General features: G+C 59.7%; 3 protein-coding genes across 8 annotated transcripts in view; 1 reads left to right on the top strand and 2 right to left on the bottom strand.

Annotated features, from left to right (window-relative positions):
• Positions 1 to 1,986, bottom strand: part of ARID3A (AT-rich interaction domain 3A) — a 28,230-nt gene extending 26,244 nt beyond the window's left edge. Inside the window, exon 1 of one of the 5 annotated variants that reach the window (XM_081287172.1) lies at positions 756 to 1,986. The gene's annotated coding sequence lies outside the window, so the exon portion shown is untranslated. The other 4 variants (XM_081287168.1, XM_081287170.1, XM_081287167.1 and 1 more) reach the window with 4 other exon arrangements.
• A 2,674-nt stretch (positions 1,987 to 4,660) lies between these two features.
• KISS1R (KISS1 receptor) lies at positions 4,661 to 7,857 on the bottom strand (the record flags this gene model as incomplete). The annotated part of the gene is made up of 5 exons (XM_081287371.1): positions 7,004 to 7,857; positions 6,194 to 6,318; positions 5,736 to 5,871; positions 5,223 to 5,455; positions 4,661 to 5,095 (listed from the first exon to the last, which is right to left on the bottom strand). The coding sequence occupies exons 1-5, from the start codon at positions 7,245 to 7,247 to the stop codon at positions 4,661 to 4,663; spliced, it is 1,173 nt and encodes a 390-aa protein (XP_081143497.1). The 5' UTR covers positions 7,248 to 7,857.
• A 1,852-nt stretch (positions 7,858 to 9,709) lies between these two features.
• On the top strand, positions 9,710 to 18,490 carry R3HDM4 (R3H domain containing 4). Of its 2 annotated transcripts, none has more exons than XM_081287366.1 (8): positions 9,710 to 9,857; positions 14,437 to 14,591; positions 14,950 to 15,074; positions 15,486 to 15,609; positions 15,748 to 15,833; positions 16,303 to 16,388; positions 16,513 to 16,568; positions 17,525 to 18,490. In XM_081287366.1, exons 1-8 carry the CDS (start codon positions 9,784 to 9,786, stop codon positions 17,626 to 17,628), a joined length of 810 nt encoding a protein of 269 aa, XP_081143492.1. In that variant the 5' UTR covers positions 9,710 to 9,783; the 3' UTR covers positions 17,629 to 18,490. The 2 variants fall into 2 exon arrangements, with proteins under 2 accessions (XP_081143492.1, XP_081143493.1); XM_081287367.1 differs by having other exon boundaries at positions 17,486 to 17,615.
• The last annotated feature ends 295 nt before the right edge of the window (positions 18,491 to 18,785 follow it).

Raw genomic sequence — 18,785 nt, 5'->3', positions numbered from 1 at the left:
CCCGCGCTGCAAAAGGCCTTACCGCGCGGGGCAGTTTGGGGGGCGCATGCCCGCGGCCCGGCGTCCGGCCTGCCTGGCCCCGCCCGGCCCCGCCTGGCCTCCCAGGCCTCCGCGGCCTCCCGGGCGCCGGTGCGCGCTGCTGGCTCCCGGCCGCCCGCGGGGCTAGTGCCGCGCGCCTACTCACCGACTCTCCAGCAGCGTCCGTGTCTACACCCCCATCCGCCCGGATTGGTACGAGGCTCCCGGCGCGCGGCCGGCCCCCCGCCCTGCCCCTCCCCCACCCGGCTCTCACCGCCCCGCAGACAAATCACCGGGTGACAAATCGCTCTCAGATGCAAATACCTCGCCGGTGATTCAGCGCCGGCCCGGGACGCGGGAGGGGTCTCTCGAGGCCCCCTCCCCCTTCCCTGGACGCCCCCCGACCCTCCGCGCTCAGTCCTTCAACTCACAACTAGCCTGGGGGGGCGGGTTGGGGAGGGGGAGAGAGTGGACGGAAATTTTCTGGTCCCGGCCCCTTTAAATGATAATAAATAATAAAAGGGAAGGGGAACAGAGCCACGGGACGCCCCGCCCCCTGCCTAGGGACAGTGCGCAAAGTGCGCGTCGCGGCCGCGAGCGCAGAGGGCTCTGAGGGCGAGGCGGGGCTCTGAGAGCGACTGAGGTGGAGGGACGGGGTTGGGCTCGGCTCCAGCCCCGGGTGTGCTGTAGCTGGGGGACCCCAGACCACCCGAGTCCGCGAGCTTTCCCCATATTACCTGGCAATGGGCATGGACCTACCCGCCCCGGAGTTGCACCTTCGCCCCTTAGGCTGAGCCGTCGCGACAGTCACTTCACCCTAGAGCGTCGGTTTCCAAGTCTGCGTGCGAAACAGGGTTTGAGACCCGGGAAGGAGCGGGCTGCGGTGACCCGGACGCGAGTCGAGACCTGCGGGGTCGCACGGAGGGCGCCCGCCCGCGGGCAACCTGGCCCGGAGGCGGGACGCGAGGTCCTGGAGCTGCGAGCAGCGATCCCGTGCGCCCCGCCGCAGGCCTCGGAGCCCAGCCGACGGCTGGCCGGGACCCGCACCTGGGGATCGGCGCCCTTCCCCTCCCGGCTCGGGCGGGGCCCGTGGCCAGGCGCTCGCCCTGCCGGCCCGGGCCCCACCGAACTGCGCCCGGCCCGGGGAGGGCGAGCGCGGTGCCGGGAGAGGGCAGCGGGAAACACTCTCGGGAAGGGTGCGAGCCGCCCCCCGCGTCGCAGTTTCTCCCCCTGTAGGAACCCCTGTTAACTCAGCCCGCCGCTGTCGACTTGAGGGTTGCTCCAAAGGAGGAGGCAGCCTGGGGGGTTGGTTACACGGAGGTCGGGAGGGGAAGCTGCTTCCCCCAGCTGGGTGCCGCATCCCCAGGCTAGGGGCCCGGAGGGCGAGGGGCTGCCGCTGCCACAGCTGCCTGCTGGGAGGGGGCTCCTATTTTTAGCCAGGGAGGGAGCTGGGAATTTACACCCAGACTTGCTGGCTCCCGTGTATCCTGGGATGCCCGGTGATGGGGGAGGGGGACCTGGCAGCCAAGGGAGAGTGTGGATTTAGGTCCATGCAAGCCATGAAGTGGGTACCCCAGCCCTACAAGGTTTGGACAGACCATTTCGTGGAGCCCCTATGAGTCTGGGGACACCCCCCCAAAGCTTTAGTCTGATACCCACCCAATCCTGGTCACTCATCCTATTCTCTCTCTATTTAGGGGTGGATCTTACAAATTCACCCAGGCCTGGTTCTCAAGCTTCTCCAAGTTAAACCAAAAGTGCCCACCTCCCCACATGTATCCCTTCTCAAGCATGTTTGCACCTCTGTGCCTTTGCCCTGGCCCCTGCCTGGCCTGGCCTGCCCTTCCCCAGAGGGCCCCTTGGCCTGTGTCCTCCTTCATATTGGTGCCCTCCTCAGGTTCCCTCTCTGGCCTCTCTTCACACCCCCACCATGCCTCAGATCTTCATTGAAGCCTTTTCTGTTTTGAAATAGCTATTTATTTAACCCCTGTATCTGGCTTCCAGTAGGGCTCTCAAGTCCTGAGGACTACGATGTCAGATGAAGTTGGTTAAATGTTACCTCTCTGACTTGCTTTTTCCCCAGGACTTTCAGTGTGTAGCCTGACCCTCCATTGCCATCCATACATATTTAGATACTGAATTTGTTGACATTAGGCAGAAAAGCCAGGGTCCACAAAATGTATGCTTATTTATTTACTTTTATAAAAAATATATTTGAATCATCAATAGATATTTATTTTATTCGTTTATATGTGGTGCTGAGAATCGAACCCAGTGCCTCGCACCTGCTAGGCAAGTGCTCTGCGCCTGCACTACAAACCCAGCCCACTATTCACTTTTATTTAATAAGGAGGCCTTAGGGATGTGGCTCATTGGTAGAATACTTGCTGCCCATGGCTCTGGGTTCAATGCCCAGCACGGTTAAAAAGTAAAAAAGGAAATACCCCAGAACATTATAATGTAGGCTACATTAATAATGAATCCAGCCCGAAATGTTTTCAACATCTTTTCACGGACAGGACCCTCAAAACAAGTGCCTAGGACATGGGAAATGCATGATGTGACTGTGTTTGTCCCTTTTCACAGCTGGGGGTCCGGGTTGGGTGCGAATGAGCGACCCCTGGGCGTCCAGCAATCATTTGTGGGGTGAAAAGAGCGAGATGGATTCGTGAGACACGCGCGCCACTACCTGGGCGCCGGCGGGGCTGCTGCCTTCTGGGCGTGGCTAATATCTACTGGGCGAGGCTTCGTACGAGAGGGTGGAGCCCTGTCGGGGGCCGCTAGGTGGCGCCGTCTTACCTGAGAAAATGGGATTCCCAGGTTGGACTTGGGGAAACTGAGGCCCACAAACCATTTTCTCCTCTACTTTTCTTTTTTTTTTTTAAGTATTTTTTTTTAAAATTGATTTAGTTTTCGGCAGACACAACATCCTTGTTTGTATGTGGTGCTGAGGATGGAACCCGGGCCGCACGCATGCCAGGCGAGCGCGCTACCACTTGAGCCACATCCCCAGCCCTCTCCTCTACTTTTCTTTTGCTTTATTTTTGTAGTACTGGCAATGGAACCCAGGTCCTTGAACATGCTAGGCCAGTGCTCTATCGCTAAGGTATATCACCAGCTCTTTATTTTGAGACAGAGTCTTCCTAATTTGCTGGAATTTGTGATCCTCATCCCTTCTCTTCTCGGTTACTGGGATCACGGTATGTATCACCACCATGGCTTTTTAAAACTTTTTTATTTTGAGAGAATTATAAATTCACATGCATTCCTAAGACATCATGCAGCAAGATCTAGTGTAAGCTTACCAAGCCTTCCTAGTAACATCTGGCAAAACTGTAATCCAGTATCACATTATGACATTGACATCAATATAATCCACTATCTTATTCAGATTTTCCATTTTACAAGGGTGTATGTGTGACTCTGTAAAGATTTATCACCCATTTATCCCCTGTCAAGTTCAGGGTTCTTCACCCCCCCCACAATCATCCCTGACCCCTGATGGCCATTTCCCATTGTTCTGTCCTTTCAAGAGTATTGGATCATGGAATCCTGCATCTTGTGTGCTTGGAGTATGCTTTCTTCACTCAGCGCCTCTGTTCATGGAGATCCAGCACTGTCCTTGCCCTGTGGCCTGTGTGTGAACAAGGCACTGTTTGCATACAGGCCACTCATTGGAGGACATCCGACTGTTTCCAGTTTGGGGCTCTCACAAATAAAACTATGAGGATTGGAGGACCCACTTCTGTGTGGACTTGGATCTTGTTTCTCTGTGATGGGTACCTGAGCTCCCTGCTGGTGTGTGCACCTGTGTTTATTCTCACAGGAAATTCCTGCAGCTTCCTGTGCACATACCACAACACACTTGGTGTTCAGGCCTACTGTGTACTGGGTCTTGGAGACACAGTGGGAAGCAGGTCACACAGGAACCCCAGTGGGTTCAGCCCAAGAGGATCAGACCCATAGTGGCATCAGCACTGATTAAGCCTAGGGGGTGCGCCTGACCCAAAATTAATTATTTTGGAAGGCCTGGAGCCCTGAGGGTGCTTGTTCTGCAGGGTGACTGAGCTCTGCAGCTCCCACAAGGAACCAGGGCTCTCCCTGCCTTTATGAGTGGGAGTTGTGGGGCTCCTGAATTGAGAATCCTGGTTTCCTTCCGGAAGTTTCTGCCAAAGAAGCCTGCCATGCAGGGAGGAGGCCCAAGCAGCCAGATGAGGAGTACTTGCCCCTGGTCTGCCAAAGACCAAGCACCCCCCCCCCCAGCTTCCAGACTTCTGGCCCAGAGTCTTCCGCTGAGCCTATTTCACATGTTTCCAAGATGCACATTATTTTCACATTTTAGTATCACTAAAGTAGAATGGCTCTTACATGTCACAGTCAGCCACATGATAGTGTGTGAAAACATCTGGCCCTTTCTGGAAAGATGGAGAAACTACCACTGTTAGCACATCCTCAGTTGCAGGAATAACAAGCCACAGTTGGAGTATCACAGGCAGACCTATGGGAAGGTAACAACATTTCCTCTGATTATCTGGGACGATGATAAAAATAATAATAGAATATTCGCTGCTGCTGAAGCACGCCCTGCTCCAGAGGGGCCACGCGGATCCCAGGGAGTGAAGGAGAGGAGCAGTGTGCTCCCCTAGTAGGCACAGCCCCTCCCTGCTGCCCCACTGCTCCTGGGCTTTGGCGTCCTGGTGGGGGCTGGGCGGGCAGCCAAGCAGTGCAGCTCCATGTTGGGGACCGGGAGATCCGAGGGTACAGGCCCACGGGGCCCGCGTTTTCGTCGAGGAGCACAAGGGCACACGCGTCTGAAGGCCTGTCGGAAGTGGGAACCCAGGAACGCGTACAGCACCGGGTTCAACGCCGAGTTGCTGTAGGACATGCAGTGTGCCCAGGTCTTGAGCGCGTAGGCGGCATAGCTGCGAGGGTGCCAGGCGCCCGTGGGGCCCAGCGCCTGCAGCACCAGAAATAACTGGATGGGACCCCAGCAAGCAGCGAAGAGCAGCACCACCGCCGCCACCAGCCTGGAGACCTTGGCGCGCACAGCTCCCGCCCGCTCAGCCAGCAGCTGACCCTGAGGGCGGGGAGCTGGTTAGAGGAAAGGGCTGGGCTAACCCCTCAGAGATCCCCGACCCGACCTCCTGGGTTCAAGTTCCCCCAGCTAGCCTCGGGCACCGCCGCCACCCAGCTCCATCGCGCACCTGCAGGGTGCCATCGGTGGGCGCTGGTCGCACGGCGGCCCGGCCCAGGTGGCGCAGCATGGCCCCGTAGCAGGCGCAGGTAGCGAGCAGCGGCAACAGGTAGAGAGCCAGCAGATTGTAGAGTGCAAAGGCGCGCTCAAGAGTGCGGCTGGGAAAGGCCTCGCTGCAGTAGGTGCGTGGTCCCGGCGACAGGCGATGCAGGGCGAGCACCGGCGCAGATACTGCCGCAGAGCCTGTACCCCAGGCGGGGAAGAAGATCCAGCCCCTGGGAGGATGGGCGCGGCGGCTCGGGCTCCGCCCCTTTTCCCCAGGTGTCTTCGGGTGTGGCCTTCACTGAAGGCCGACTCAGGGCCGCTCGAGCCTTCCAGACCCTGGGTGTCCCTCTTTCAGGGAGACCCGGTGGGCTCGCATTTCAGATGCCCCACAGAGGCCAAGAGCGGGAAGGATGGTCCTGGATAACCCAGGCAGGCACACATTTCCCCCGCCCCTGCTCGCACCCCTTATGGCACTCACCCACCCAGATGCTGAGGCTCACGACCAGGGCCAGGCGAGGCGTGCGCCGATGAAGGGCACGCAGCGGGAAGACCGTCACGTACCAGCGGTCCACGCTCATAGCGGTCAGAGTGGCGCAAGTGGCCTGCACAGAGACCTGGAAAAGCCGGGAGTCAGGCTTGTGCCCTAACCTCCGGTCCTGCCTGTCTCCCCACACGAGTGGGAACTAGGAGAGGAGACCCGGAGATGCCGACGGGGGAGTGGGGAGTTGCCTGATAACCCGAGTCTGAACCCCGATGGTGGGGAGAACCGACCGGGAGCTGCCATACCCGTACCACTGGTTCCTCCACCCCATGACTCCAAGACCTCCTCCTGCTGTTCCGCTGCACCCCTCCGCGCCAGGCCCGCTCACTCCCACTCACTCGGGTGCACTGCGGGCCGCCCACCTCCCGTGGTTGCAAACCCTCCACCCAGAGCACCTGCTGAATGTAGTTGACGAACTTGCACATGAAGTCGCCCAGGACCCAGGCGGGCAGCGGGTAGAGCAGGGCCGTGAAGGGCACGCAGCACAGCAAGAAAGTCACATCGGTGGCTGCCAGGTTGGCTGCGGGCCAGGGAGGAGTGGACACTAGTCTCAGGGCTCAGCTTCTTGACTCAGCCCCTGGCCCCCAACCTTATCCAAGGACCCCCACATCGTTATCTGGAGACATTGGGGTGCTCTCCGTTCCCAGAACGGCCGCGTAGTCATTCTGGCGCGAAACATTCTGCTCTCCTCCCCGAGCAGGACTTTGCCCCTGTTTCCTAGTCTCCAAATTGGAGACAGTGGTGTAGTCCCCAAAGCCACCATAGTAGGAACCCTGGGCACACACCTGTGCCAGGTAGTGCACCCCATCTCACAATGCACGAAGGGAGATTCAGAAAACCACTGAGGAGAGGTCGCGAACAGACCGAAGACTCAGCCCCTTCCCCTGCCCCTCCTTGACTTTCAAAAGACACCAGGCAGTGGAACAATGTGACTTCCGCCAGCGGCAGGGCTCTCTCCGAGATCACCGCTCAACGCCCCCTTTAATTTCTCAGCCCACGGGGGAGTTGCAATTCTGGAGTTTGCTCAGCAAGTTTAAAGTTCAGGGACCCAAGGGAAAGGACGCCAGGGAGGTGGGGTCCCTGCAGGAAGAAGCCGGGTCTGTAACGGACCCAACGCGCCTCTGGGGGCGCCCCTGGCCACTCGGCCCTAACAGCGAGCGACCTGGGGACCTGTGGACCGGGACCCAGCGGCGCCAGACACTCACCGATGTAGAAGTTAGTCACCGTACGCATCTGCTTGTGGCGGCAGATTACGTAGATGACCAACGAGTTCCCGACCAGGCCAAGCAACATCAGTGCAGCAAAGAAGAGCGGCACGAGCCAGGCGTCCAGGAGCCACGGCGCAGGGGCCAGACCGTCTGAGGTGTTGACACCGCAGCCGGGGCAGCCCGACGCATTGGCCGGCGCCCACCACGATTCATTGGGTCCCGACGTAGCCGCGACGCTCATGCCTCAAGGTCCTCTTCCTCTCCACCGCCCGCGGGGGTTGCGTCCCGCGACTGCCGCGCGGACCCTCCTCTCGATTGGCGGCCTGCGGGGTGCGCGCGCGCGGAATCCGGAATCCGGGAAGGGTCTCGGCTGGAGGCGCTAGTGCTAGTGGGCGGCTCCGCTGGGCTCGCCGGCTCCTGTGTTCGCAGCGCAGCTGCCGCACGTTTATACCCTGCACCCCCCACCTTGTCCCCGCCTTCGCTCTTCTCCTGCAGCCGCCCGTCTCCTTCCTCGTTCCACTGCGTGCGCGCCCACCATCCACCCGCGCAGCAACCTTCCCCAGTGCCCTCCTGCCCGCGCACCGCCAGGGCTAGAGCGCTGGAGGGATGGGCTGAAGCATGGTGTTGGCGGTGGAGCCGGGGGAAAGGAGGCTGCGTGGAGGCTGGAGGACCGACCTCACCCGCAGGTAGACTCACCACCAGAGGGATTGGGGCTCCAGGAACCTGGGCCAAGCTGACTGTGACACCCTTTCAGGAGAAGCCTGGATGAGGGTGAGAGGGTTTGTCCACAGGACACTAGGAGCCATGGAAGTTTTGGGGCAGGTGAGGGATATGCCAGATCTGGCTGGTTTCTGATGTTGCAAATCGGATCTTATTGACTGTCCTCTCCCACATGTCTGGCCGCAGTTGCCTAAGAGCTGCTGGGACTTAGGTGTTCCTTTCCAAAGGCAACAGGAAACAGGTGGAGGGCACTTTACAAAGGCAGCAACCATGACCCCAAATCCCACAAATGTCCACAGAAATTTACCCAGGCCTCCATCAGTGTCTTGGGTTCTGGGATGTTCCAGCTACCATAGAGACCAAAATGGGCAAAGCTCAATAGCTAGTTCTTGCACAGTATGCATGATCCCCAGTACCCACAGGGAAGACCCACAAGGGGAGCAGAGAATAAATGTGTGGCTCATAAGTGCATCAAATATCTCCAGAAAGCTGAGCCTTGTGGATAACAGATGCTTCCCTGTTTCACCCTGTTATGCCTTTAAAAATTATTTTTAACTAGGTGTAGTGCTATTCACCTGTAATCCCAGCTACGCAGGAGGCCAAGGCACAAGTTTGAGGTCAATTTAGTAAACCCTGTCTCAAAAAGATTGTGGGTGTGGGTGTGTGTGTGTGTGTGTGTGCTCGCGCGCACACGCTTGTGAGCTGGGGATGGCCCAGGGCCTCATACATGCTAGGCAAACACTCTAACACTGAGCTACATCCCCATCCTCAAAACTGAAAACTTTAAAAAAGGGCTGGGAGTATAGGTCATAGGTTAATCGTAGAGCTACATCTCTGGGTTCAATCCTGAGTACCACACAAAAAATTATTCTTGATGATGGCTTGAAAAATCAGAAAAGGAAGTGCAATTCCTTTGAGGCAAAAATGAGAGACGGGTTAGGATGAGGGGCTGAAGATACTAGTGGTTGTGGGGGCCTGTGTGGGGAAAGCTGGCCTGGGAATGGTCCACCAGGGGACGGGTGGCTGGTGATTCTGGAGTGTGGCAGCTCATGAACCGACTTTGGGGTCAGGGAGCTGGTTGTTTGGGGGCTGGGGAAGGTTGAGGAGGTACAGGACAGGTGTCCTGGAAGAAAGACCCCTCCTTCATATGCATTTACTGAGCAGCTTCCTCCCAGGAAATCCACCTTCTGGTGCCTGCCCCCTCCCAGTCCCTCCCCCTGGCGCCACCAGTTCTTGGGCCTGTTTCCACATTAATCTCCAGGGGGGTCTCAGAGTATGTGCTCTGTGAGACTTTTAGCAGATTCTCCTTTTTTTCTTATTCCCCCTAGCTCTTTGTTAAAGCCATCAGGCCTTTGTCCCACCCCATGTCCCCCTGGGCAGGCCCTGCCAGGTCACATCCTAACAAGGTCCTCTGCTCCCGGTACGTCTTAAGGACTGGAAGATGGACTCCAGGCTCTACAGCCATTGTCATCTTACCCTGACACTCTCCCAGGGCTCCCTACTACCTCGGGACAAAAACCCAACAGACCCATCATCACAGGGTACGTGGCGCCCCTCCCCTCGACTCTGGATGCCCCTGGGCCTTCCCACTTCCAGAGTCACTTCTGCAGGCCACTAGTCCAGTCGCGGAGGCCGGCCCCGACCATCCCGGGTACCGCCCCCCTAGGGGGACGGCGTCTGGGTCACTGCAGGTCTCTGCGCGCACCACCGCGCGCAGTCCCCCGCGGGCCTTTGTGGATGAATAAAGCCCTAGAGGCGGAGGGCGTGTGGGCCGCGGCGTCCGCGTTTCAGAGACCGGTAAACCGAGGTCGAGCCTGGGACCGGCACGGGCGCCCTGGACGCTGGGAGGCCGGAGGCGGCGGGGAAGCTGGTGCCGCCCGAGTCGCCCCCTCGCCGCCCCCATCTCGGGAAGGAACCGCTCCCAGGCCTGGGCCCGCGGGGGACGAGGCTGTCCCCGCCCCGTGCAGCCCGCGACTCCGCCCCGGCCCGCCCCCCGCGGCCGTCACTTCCGCCCGGCCCGAGCAGGCCCGGCGGCGGCGTCCGCGGAGGCGCGAGCCATGGTCGCGCTGGAGAACCCGGAGGGCGGCCCGGAGGCGGCGGCGGGGGACGCCCCGGGCGGGCGGCGGATGCTGTGAGCGCCGGCGGGCGGGGGGGTCGGGCCCGCGGCTCCCGCGACCCCCTCCTCTCCTGCTCCCCCCGGGCTCGGCCCCGCGCTCCCTGCCCTACTGCCCGCCTCCGCTCCCCTGGTCGTCCCTGCTCCCTCCCCGCTTCTCTCCCTCGGGGCTCGGCGCCCCGCTCCCCGCCCCGCCCTCTGCCCCTCTCCCCCTCCCCCCTCCGCTCCCCCCCTCCCCCGGCTTACCCCCTTCCTCAAGCTCGCTTGCTCTCCCGTCCCTGCCCTTGGGTTCGAGGTTTACTCCTAGACGTGGCGGTCCTGTTGTCACCCAGGTGCTAACTCCCTGGAAACACCTGCCCCGCTCGCTGAGTGTTTGCTGGGGGGACACACCTTATGCCCTGACTTACTCCCGGGCCCCTGGGTCCTCTGCCCGCTTTGGCTCAGCTGAACCAGGTGAAGGCCAGTGCCGGGAAGGCTGCTGTGGGTGGGTGAGCCTTTGCCCACCTGCGCGGGTCTCGCTGGCTCTGGGTGCTCACCTGTGTGGCGGGTTCTCTGCGCACCGTCGGGTTACCTGCTCCCACCTTCCTGGTCGACAGGCCTCCGTGGTTTCCCTCTGGGTGAATTCCCATATTAAGTGGGGGTGGGGGCTTATTCTGCCCCCCAGTAGGAGCCTATCCATCTGTCAGCAGAGTGCACCGGACGCCTGCAGCGTACCCATATGTGGTGGACTTTCCCAGGGGCTGGACTCTGAAACGGGCCTCCTAGAAACCTGTGAAGTGTGCTGTGTGGTCCCCACTGCGTCCCAACATCCCCACTTGGTGGGCCCTGGGTCAGGGTGGGTTCTATCTCGGCCTCCTACTGGTGTGGCCTCGCCACCTGGGTCAGCACTTCTGTGCCCAGGTTTCCCTGTCTGTAAAGTGGGATAGTGACAGTGGCCTCTTCCAGGAGCCACTGGGGTTAGTGACCAGACACTCCAGAAGTGCCCAGCAAATGGGTGTATCCTTTCTGTGAATTTTATTTTCCCTCTGTATGTGGAAGGACCCCGGGGTCTGGTGCCTGCTAGGCAAGTGCTCTACCACTGAGTCCCAGCCATTATCATTTTTGGGGACAAGGTCTCAGTTACCCAGGTTGACCTGGAATTTTTGATCCTCCTCCTTGGCCTTTTGAGTAGCTGGGATTACCTGGACTGGCAACATCTGTGTTTAATGGTCGTACTAACGTCTTGATAGTGGGTATTACTTTTTTTTTTTGGTCCTGGGGATTAAACTCAGGCACTCAACCACTGAGCCACATCCCAGCTCTATTTTGTATTTTTTTTTTAATATTTATTTTTTAGTTATGGGCGGACACAACATCTTTGTTTGTATGTGGTGCTGAGGATCGAACCTGGGCCGCATGCATGCCAGGCGAGCGCGCTACCGCTTGAGCCACATCCCCAGCCCCTCTATTTTGTATTTTATTTAGAGACAGGTTCTCACTGAGTTTCTTTTTTTTTTCTTTTTTTTCTCAGTTATACATGGACACAATATCTTTATTTTCTTTCTTTCTTTTATGTGGTGCTGAGGATCGAACCCAGGGTCTCACGCGTGAGAGGCGAGCGCTGTACCACTGAGCCACAACCCCAGTCCTCACTGAGTTTCTTAACCCCTCACGTTTTGCTGAGGCTGGCTTTGAACTTATGATCCTTCTGCCTCAGCCTCCCAGGCCTCTGGTATTACAGGCCTGTGCCACTGCGCCAGACTGTGGACCTTACTTTTAAGTGGATTCATCTCTGCGTCTTCCTTCTGCTTTGTTATTTTAAGGCTTTTTGTTACTGTTGGTCTCCGATGGGAGGACTCCAGGCAAGAGGGCCTCTTTCCTGGGGGCATTTGGGACCCAGAGAGGGCTGTTGCTTCCACTGGCTCCAGGCTCCTCCCCACGGATGTTTTTAAAACTGGGGTGTAGATACCTGTGGTGTGGATGGGTAAACTCCTGTGCATTTCATGACAGTCACCGTCAGTCCCTGGCTGGCCTGTGCCTACCTGCCTGGGGCTCTGCCCTGCAGCTGGTGCTGGGGCCTGCCACACCCGCTGAGTCACCTACACTTCCTGCTGGAGGAAGTGGTTCCTCCCAAGGGGGGGGGGGGCGGTGTGCCAGGAAGGAGTGTTTTTGTCCAGGGGAGTGGCTGCCAGCAGGTCCCCTCACTGAATGTTGGAGCCAGGGAGGGGGGATGGGTGCAGGTGTTTCTACAAACTCACCTGCTCCAGCACCTCACCTCTGTCTTCCTCTGGTGCTGGTAATGCCCACAGCGTACCCGTAGGCTGAGGCTGCCGCGTCTAGGAGCCCCAGATACTACTCCAGGCTCTCCTTTGCCTCCTCTGTAGAGGGGTCTCCTTGGGGGCTGGGACAGCCGAGAAGCTGCCTCTGAGTGTGTGGACGCGTTGCGGTGGGCTGGGGCAGGGTTTGATCCTCAGCACCACATAAAAATAAACAAACAAAATAAAGGTATTGTGTCCACCTACAACTAAAACAGTATTAAAAAACAAAGAAAGGCGTGGTGAGCCCCACTGTGGGCCCCTGCTTGGGGATCAGTGAGGCCATGGTCAGGCAGTGAACAGCTGGGAAGGCAGGAGAAGGGTTGCTGAGCCAGGTGGGGACAGGCCGTTTCTCCAGGGAGTGGACATGGAAGAGAGGCTGGGCTTGTGCAGACGTCTGGGTAGACTCTCCTGGCCACACTGGGGCAGCCCTGGTGGGTGTCAGGGGCTGTGCCCCTCAATCAGAGCCCCAAGGGACAATGTTTATATTTTCCTTGTTTTTTTTTTTTTTTTTTTTTTTTTTGTGGCTCTGGGCATTAAGCCAGGACACTGAACATCGAGTTACCCCTCCAGGGCTCAGCTCGGCCCTCAGTGAGACACAGTGAGCCCTGGTCCCCCGTGGAACCAGGTCAGGCTGCTAGGTCTGCCACAGGCATGTGGGAGCAACGGAAGGGCCTACGCAGTCCTTGGCACCTTCAGGGCAAACCTGGCGGGTGAGGGAATAGGGAGGCTGTGGCCCAAGGCCAGCCCCAGGCTCACATCCACATGTTGCTGGGGGGACTGGAGAGGCCTGCCTTTTGGGGCCTCAGAGCCCTCATCTGTGAAGTGGGGGTGACGCAGGCCCTGCTGCATGTTATCAGCCTTGACCAGCTGCCAGGGTGGGGCTTGGGGCTGGGCAGGGTTGCCCAGGACTGGGGCGGGCAGCCACAGGGACTGTGGCCTGGCTGCCCAGGGGCTCACTGGGTGCCATCAAGCAGTCATGCTGAGGACTTGGTTTGCTGTGTCCTTGAAGCTGAGGGACTTGGGATGGCGACTGTACCTTGGCTGACTGATATATGGGTCGACTTGCCCCTTGGAGTGGCCGATCAGGGGATGGATGGGAAGTAAGCCCGATGCAGAGGAAAGTCTAGGGAGCAGTCATCAGGAATGCTGCATGTGGAATGAGATCCCTGACCCAGGAGGAAACCAAGCAGTGTCCAGCCCCTCTTGACTGAGTGCCCCTCCCAGACCCCAGGGGACTACAGGGACCTTTCTCACCCCACGGGCTAGAGCTCCAAAGAGCTGTGCCCGTGTGTCCACCTGCCCTCTGCTCTTCGCCAGAGGTCATTCTATAAGGAGCACAGACTGAATCCTGGGGGCTCTTTGCATGTGTAGCCCCAGTGGGCACTGGCCTCATTCCTGACCCCACAGAAGTGTCCTATCCCAAAGGTCCTGGATTCTCCTGTGTTTGATCTGTGTTCTGGAGACTCCGGGTACTGGGGCTGATGGGACTTGCTACTCCATCATGGAGTCCTGCTATTCTTTTGAGCACCCATGTGTGGCAGGTGGGGCTGTGAGTGAGGCCAGCTCTGCCAGTCTGGGGGCCAATGGCCATGGGGCCTGGGGCCCAGAGTGAGCAGGGGAGGTCAGAAGTGGTCAATCCTGGACCCCAGAGGCCACCCTTGGCAGGTGCAGGCGCCATGAAGTTCTGAGCCTGGGGCCTGGGGTGGGTCGGGGGCTGACCAAGCAGGCTGTGCTGCAGTGTCTTCTCATCCCAGAGGCCAGCATCTCCCTGGACAGCTGCTATATCTTCTGTGCCCCTGGGAGCCCCTCAGGAGGCCTGGCCACCATAGCTCATCTGTTCTGGCAATTAGTGCCTCAAGAGGAGGGCCATTAGCTCCCAGGGTCACTCCTTGGCCCTGGCTCCTGGGAGACACTGTGGGGCCATCATAGGTGGGCCCTGGCCTTGCTTTGAGCTGCTGGGAGCTGCTCACTGGAATACTTGCTGTCCAGGGTGGGGTCTTGATGAAGTCAAGTTTCTCAGTGTCCAGAGGGGCTAGCATTCAGGTCCCAGAGGCTGTGGGCCTCCCTGGCCTGTAACTAGAATCAGGCAGGCTTGGGGTGAGGGGCTGCAGCTTTTCCTGGCCAGGCCTGCTTCCTGCCTGCTGTCCTGGTGCACTGCCTGCCTGGGTAGTGAGGACTGGGGCCCAGGGTGCTACACCCGGGGGACGGGGCTGCTCACCCTGGGGGAGATGGGCAGGGGGTGGTGCAGTGGGTTCTGCCTGGGAGTTGCTGTGGTCCTGAGGGTCCCCTGCCTGCCACAGGCCCCTCCCGGGCTGCCTGCCCGCTCTGGCTGGCTCCCAGGTGAAGAGACTGCCTGCCTCCCGGCGGAAGCAGCACTTCATCAACCAGGCCGTGCGGAACTCAGACCTGGTGCCCAGGGCCAAGGGGCGCAAGAGCCGACAGCGCCTGCAGAACAGTGAGCCGGGGGCAGGGGCCTTCCTGGGGATGCCCAGCCTCAGATGGGAATGCTGTGCATGCTGCCCAGCCCTGAGCTCAGCACTGGGCCTCAGAGCACGAAGCAGAGCCAGGCACAGACCCCTCACACCAGAGGATCAGGGCTGGGCGGGAGGGAGTTCTGGGCGTTGGAGCTGGGGCTCTAAAGGGTGTGTAGGAGTTCCATAAGGCGGGGCTCTGGAGGCTGGATGGTCCTTGTACCTTTGGGGAGAAACAGTGGGAGAATGGAGTGAAAAGGCTGGGAAATAGGAAGGGTGGTCATGGGGGTCCTGAGCCACTGTCAGCCCAGAGGCTGCCTCCCCCCCCCCCCCCCCCCGCAGCCCAGCACCTCCTGACTCTGCTGGAGACGCACGGGGACCCGCCTGGCCTGGAGGATGGGGACCTGACACCCTCTGCAGCGCCGGGCATCTTCGCAGAGGCTTGCAACAACTCGACCTACGTGGAGGTGAGGCTGCGCCCTGGCACCCCAGCCTGGGCCACTGCATGGCAGAAGCTCCTCCTGCCCCTGGACTCTTGATGAGACCCCGCGGTTTCCCTCGCGGTTCTCAGACTAGGGCAGCATCCCACCCCTCTCCGGAGGCTCCCAGCATCCAGCCCACCTGCTCCTCAGGCTGAAATCAAGGACTAGCTTGTGCCGCCCCCAGACCAGGCCCCCAGGCGCCCCGGGGTGTCCTGGCAGTGGTTTCCCTAGCACTCAGCTCAGGCCCACACATCCGTGGGCAGTCCAGTGACCAGGCATCTGCGGCAGGACTTCCCTGGTGCGTGGCCCTCTGCGTCCGTTTGCTGAGCAGGGAAACAGGCTTGAGGCCCTCAGTCATGGCCATGGTCTCAGGGCGAGCCCGCCTGCCTCCTCCAGGTCTGGAATGACTTCATGAACCGCTCCGGGGAGGAGCAGGAGCGGGTGCTCCGCTACCTGGAGGACGAGGGCCACAGCAGGGCTCGGAGGAGAGGGCCTGCCCGTGGGGAGGACCGGCGGAGAGGTGGGGCCTGGGTCCAGGGGGCGGGCCCTGGGGAGCTGGCGGAGGCAGACCTCCTGCGACCCCGCCCGGGGCGGAGAGGGTGTGGCTTGGTGGGTGGGCGGGCCCTGCAGCTGGCATCACCACCCCTGGGCCCTGCAGAGGACCCGGCCTACACACCTCGGGAGTGCTTCCAGCGCATCAGCCGGCGCCTGAGAGCCGTCCTCAAGCGGAGCCGCATCCCCATGGTGAGTGCCTAGTGTCCAGTGCGCGCCTCCTGCCCCACCCACTCCCTGGGGCTGAGAATCAACCCAGAGCCTCACACCAGCGCTGCCACTGAGCCACACCCGCAGACCCTCCCGGGACTCTTTATGGCCTTTTCTACATCAGTTTCTCGTTTGAGGATGGGGTGAAGGGAGGCCTGTGACCCAGGGCACGGAGGTGGTGGGATCCAGACCGTGATCATCAGCACTGCAGGACCCAGAGATGGACAGGGTGCCTCTGGGAAGGAGGAGTTCACTAAGCAGGAGACCTAGGCTGGACGGTTGTCGATGTGTAAGCGCCTGGTGTCTTTGGAGAGTAGGTGGCCTCATGAGTGTGTCAGAGGCAACATTTGAACCCAGGGCTTTGGGCTCTGACCTTCCAGTCTTGGGTGTTCTGGCCCTTGGGCAGCAGGGCCCCACGGTGGCTTGAGCTCTGGGCCCCATTTTTCCACAGGAAACACTGGAAACCTGGGAAGAGCGACTGCTGGGATTCTTCTCTGTGTCCCCCCAGGCCGTGTACACAGCCATGCTGGACAACAGGTCAGGGTGGCGGGCAGCAAACTGTGTGCGTGCATGTGTGTGTGTGTGTGTGAGAGAGAGAGAGAGAAAGAGAGAGGGTGGGGGGAACTCCTGCCCTGGCCACTCACTGCCCATGTGTCCATAGCTTCGAGAGGCTGCTGCTCCACGCTGTCTGCCAGTACATGGACCTCATCTCAGCCAGTGAGTGCACGGTCCCCAACCCCACATGGTCAGCCAGGAAGCAGCCTGGGTGGCAGGAAGGTGTCCTGGGTGGGTGCGGCTCAAGCAAAGGGTTGGCCCTAGGATGCTGCCTTCACTCGTCAGAAATGCCCTGTGTGCCAGCCCCCTGCTGGGTAGAGCTGGGCAAATGGTCAGACATCCTCCATCCACACTCCCAGGGCAGGGGAGAGGGCCTGGCGGGGTGTACAAGCCTGGCTTCGAGGGACTGTGCACCCTGAAAGCCAGCCCAGCTTAGCCTGTGTCTGTAGGCACCCTCCCTAGGCCCAATGGGGTGGGCTCAGGACAGCCCTTCCCTGGGAGGGGCACAGCAGGCCCTTGCCAGCCCCGGGTGCCCCGGGTGGTCCTGGCTTCCCACCCCTGTCCGTCTCCTGCCTGGAGTTGTTGCGACTGTTTCCTGGCAACCCTGGATAGCTCCTCCCCTGTGCCCTCCTGGACCCAGCTCCCTTTGTTCCCCAGTCTGAGGGTGGAGGGGCTTGGTTGGTGGGGCCCTGCTTGGCAGGGGTCAAGCTGTGTCCAGGTCTTGGAGGACCCAGGGCAAGGGAGAAGGGCTCCCAGACCAGCTCCAGGAGGGGCCAACCTGGTGTTCCAGGCTAGTTCTGTTTGGCCAGGAGGGGAGGCGCCCCTGGGGCCTGGGCACTGTGAAGATACCTCTCGTGCAGACCGGGAGACCCACAGGAGACCAAGTACTCAGTGACACACACGTGAGAGTGTCCACTTGGCCTTGAGCCCTGTGTGCTCAGTGTCTCTGCCTGAGAAATGGTCCAGTCAGAGGCACTCAGGGCAGCTCTAGTCCTTGTGAGTCCAGCCCGGGACCCGGGGACTGTGGCCTCCCGCATGCAGCAGCCCCCGCGGCCCTCCATCCCACTCTCTACCCGCAGGGGCTGGAGTCCATTAATTCCTGCCTGTCGCTGCCACAGGTGCGGATCTGGAGGGCCGGCGACAGATGAAGGTCAGCAACCGGCACCTACAGTTCCTGCCTCCCGGCCTGCTTCTGTCTGCCTACCTGGAGCAGCACAGCTGATGGAGGCCACCCAGTGCCCACCTGCCACCTTGCCCAGTGCCAAGACATTGTGCCATCTGCTAAAATGCCTACCATGTTTTTAGAATTTGTCCTTAAAAACCACTGTCCCCTTGGGTGGCTCTCTCACCTTTGCCCTGACTGTCCTCTCTTATTCAGATGAACATCGGGGCTTGAGCTGACCAAACTGTCCCAACCCTGCAGTGCCCCACCCCAGACTTGTATTTGGGTAGGGAGTTCTGACCTGGGTACTTCCATGTTTCTTTGGTTATTAGCTTTCTTGGCCCAGTTTAAAGCTCAGATGAGGTAGGAGAGACTGGGTTTTTATCACTTTTTATGAAATTGGCATGATTTGTTGTAGATTTTTAAATTTCCTTTTTGAAGAAAAAAAAAACAAAAACACTTTCCCACCTGGTAAATAGTGGGCTTGGTCACAGCTTTTGCTTGACTTTTCCTAGTTTTTAGCTCTTTGGTGGGGGGTGGGGGGTGGGGGTGGGGGTGGCTCTCTGCCCCTCACCCCAGGAGCATTTTCTCTGTGTGTGTGTGAGTGTGTACGCACGCATGTTTGGGCCCTGCACCTTAGAACACCGCTGCATCTCAAGGGCTGGTTTTATGCTTCCTGATACGTCTGTGTCCTGTCCCGTCCCGCCCTCCCCTTTATACTAGGGATCCAGGACTTCCAGCCAGAAGCCGCTGTCCTCAGCTACCCCGTCCCTCTATGACCCAGCATCCTCTGCCCCAGCCTGGCTCTGGCCCAGGGGTCCAGAGTATCCTCATGCTGGTGGGCCCTGCCCTCCTGTGTGCCTGTGCGTGGCTAGTTGTGCTTGGAGGACAGGGGAGTGTTTAATAAATTTCTGGTGCTCTGGCTGCAGGCTGAATGGTGTCTTTTAAGGTCCTGGTCAGAGGGTTCAGGCCTCACCCAGGCTCTGTGGTGAGACATACTGCCCGTGTTCTCTGAGACACCGCTAGCCGTCAGCGCTCTGCCATGCTGGCTGTGCCCACTGGTGCCAGCTGCAGTGACGGAGAACTGTGGGTCCCAGAGTGTCTCCTCCCTGGGACCTGGGTCAGGTCAGGTGTGTGCCAGCAGCTGCCCCAGAGGCGGCCTCTCCTGGATCGGTGGCTGGTGGCTGCGTCACCGGCCTGCCTTGGCTCTGGCAGGC

Source organism: Spermophilus citellus (assembly GCF_964194105.1).
Source record: "Spermophilus citellus genome assembly, chromosome: 3".
NCBI lineage: Eukaryota > Metazoa > Chordata > Mammalia > Rodentia > Sciuridae > Spermophilus > Spermophilus citellus.
The sequence above is the reverse complement of the archived record's forward strand: the minus strand, read 5'-3'. Positions and strand labels throughout refer to the sequence as shown.

Excerpts from the sequence above, each read along its gene's own strand:
- R3HDM4 (XM_081287366.1), top strand. The coding sequence starts at position 9,784 with ATGGTCGCGCTGGAGAACCCGGAGGGCGGCCCGGAGGCGGCGGCGGGG. Across the intron at positions 15,610-15,747 it reads TGGGGAGGACCGGCGGAGAG|AGGACCCGGCCTACACACCT; the intron begins GTGGGGCCTGGG and ends TGGGCCCTGCAG. Across the intron at positions 15,834-16,302 it reads AGCGGAGCCGCATCCCCATG|GAAACACTGGAAACCTGGGA; the intron begins GTGAGTGCCTAG and ends ATTTTTCCACAG.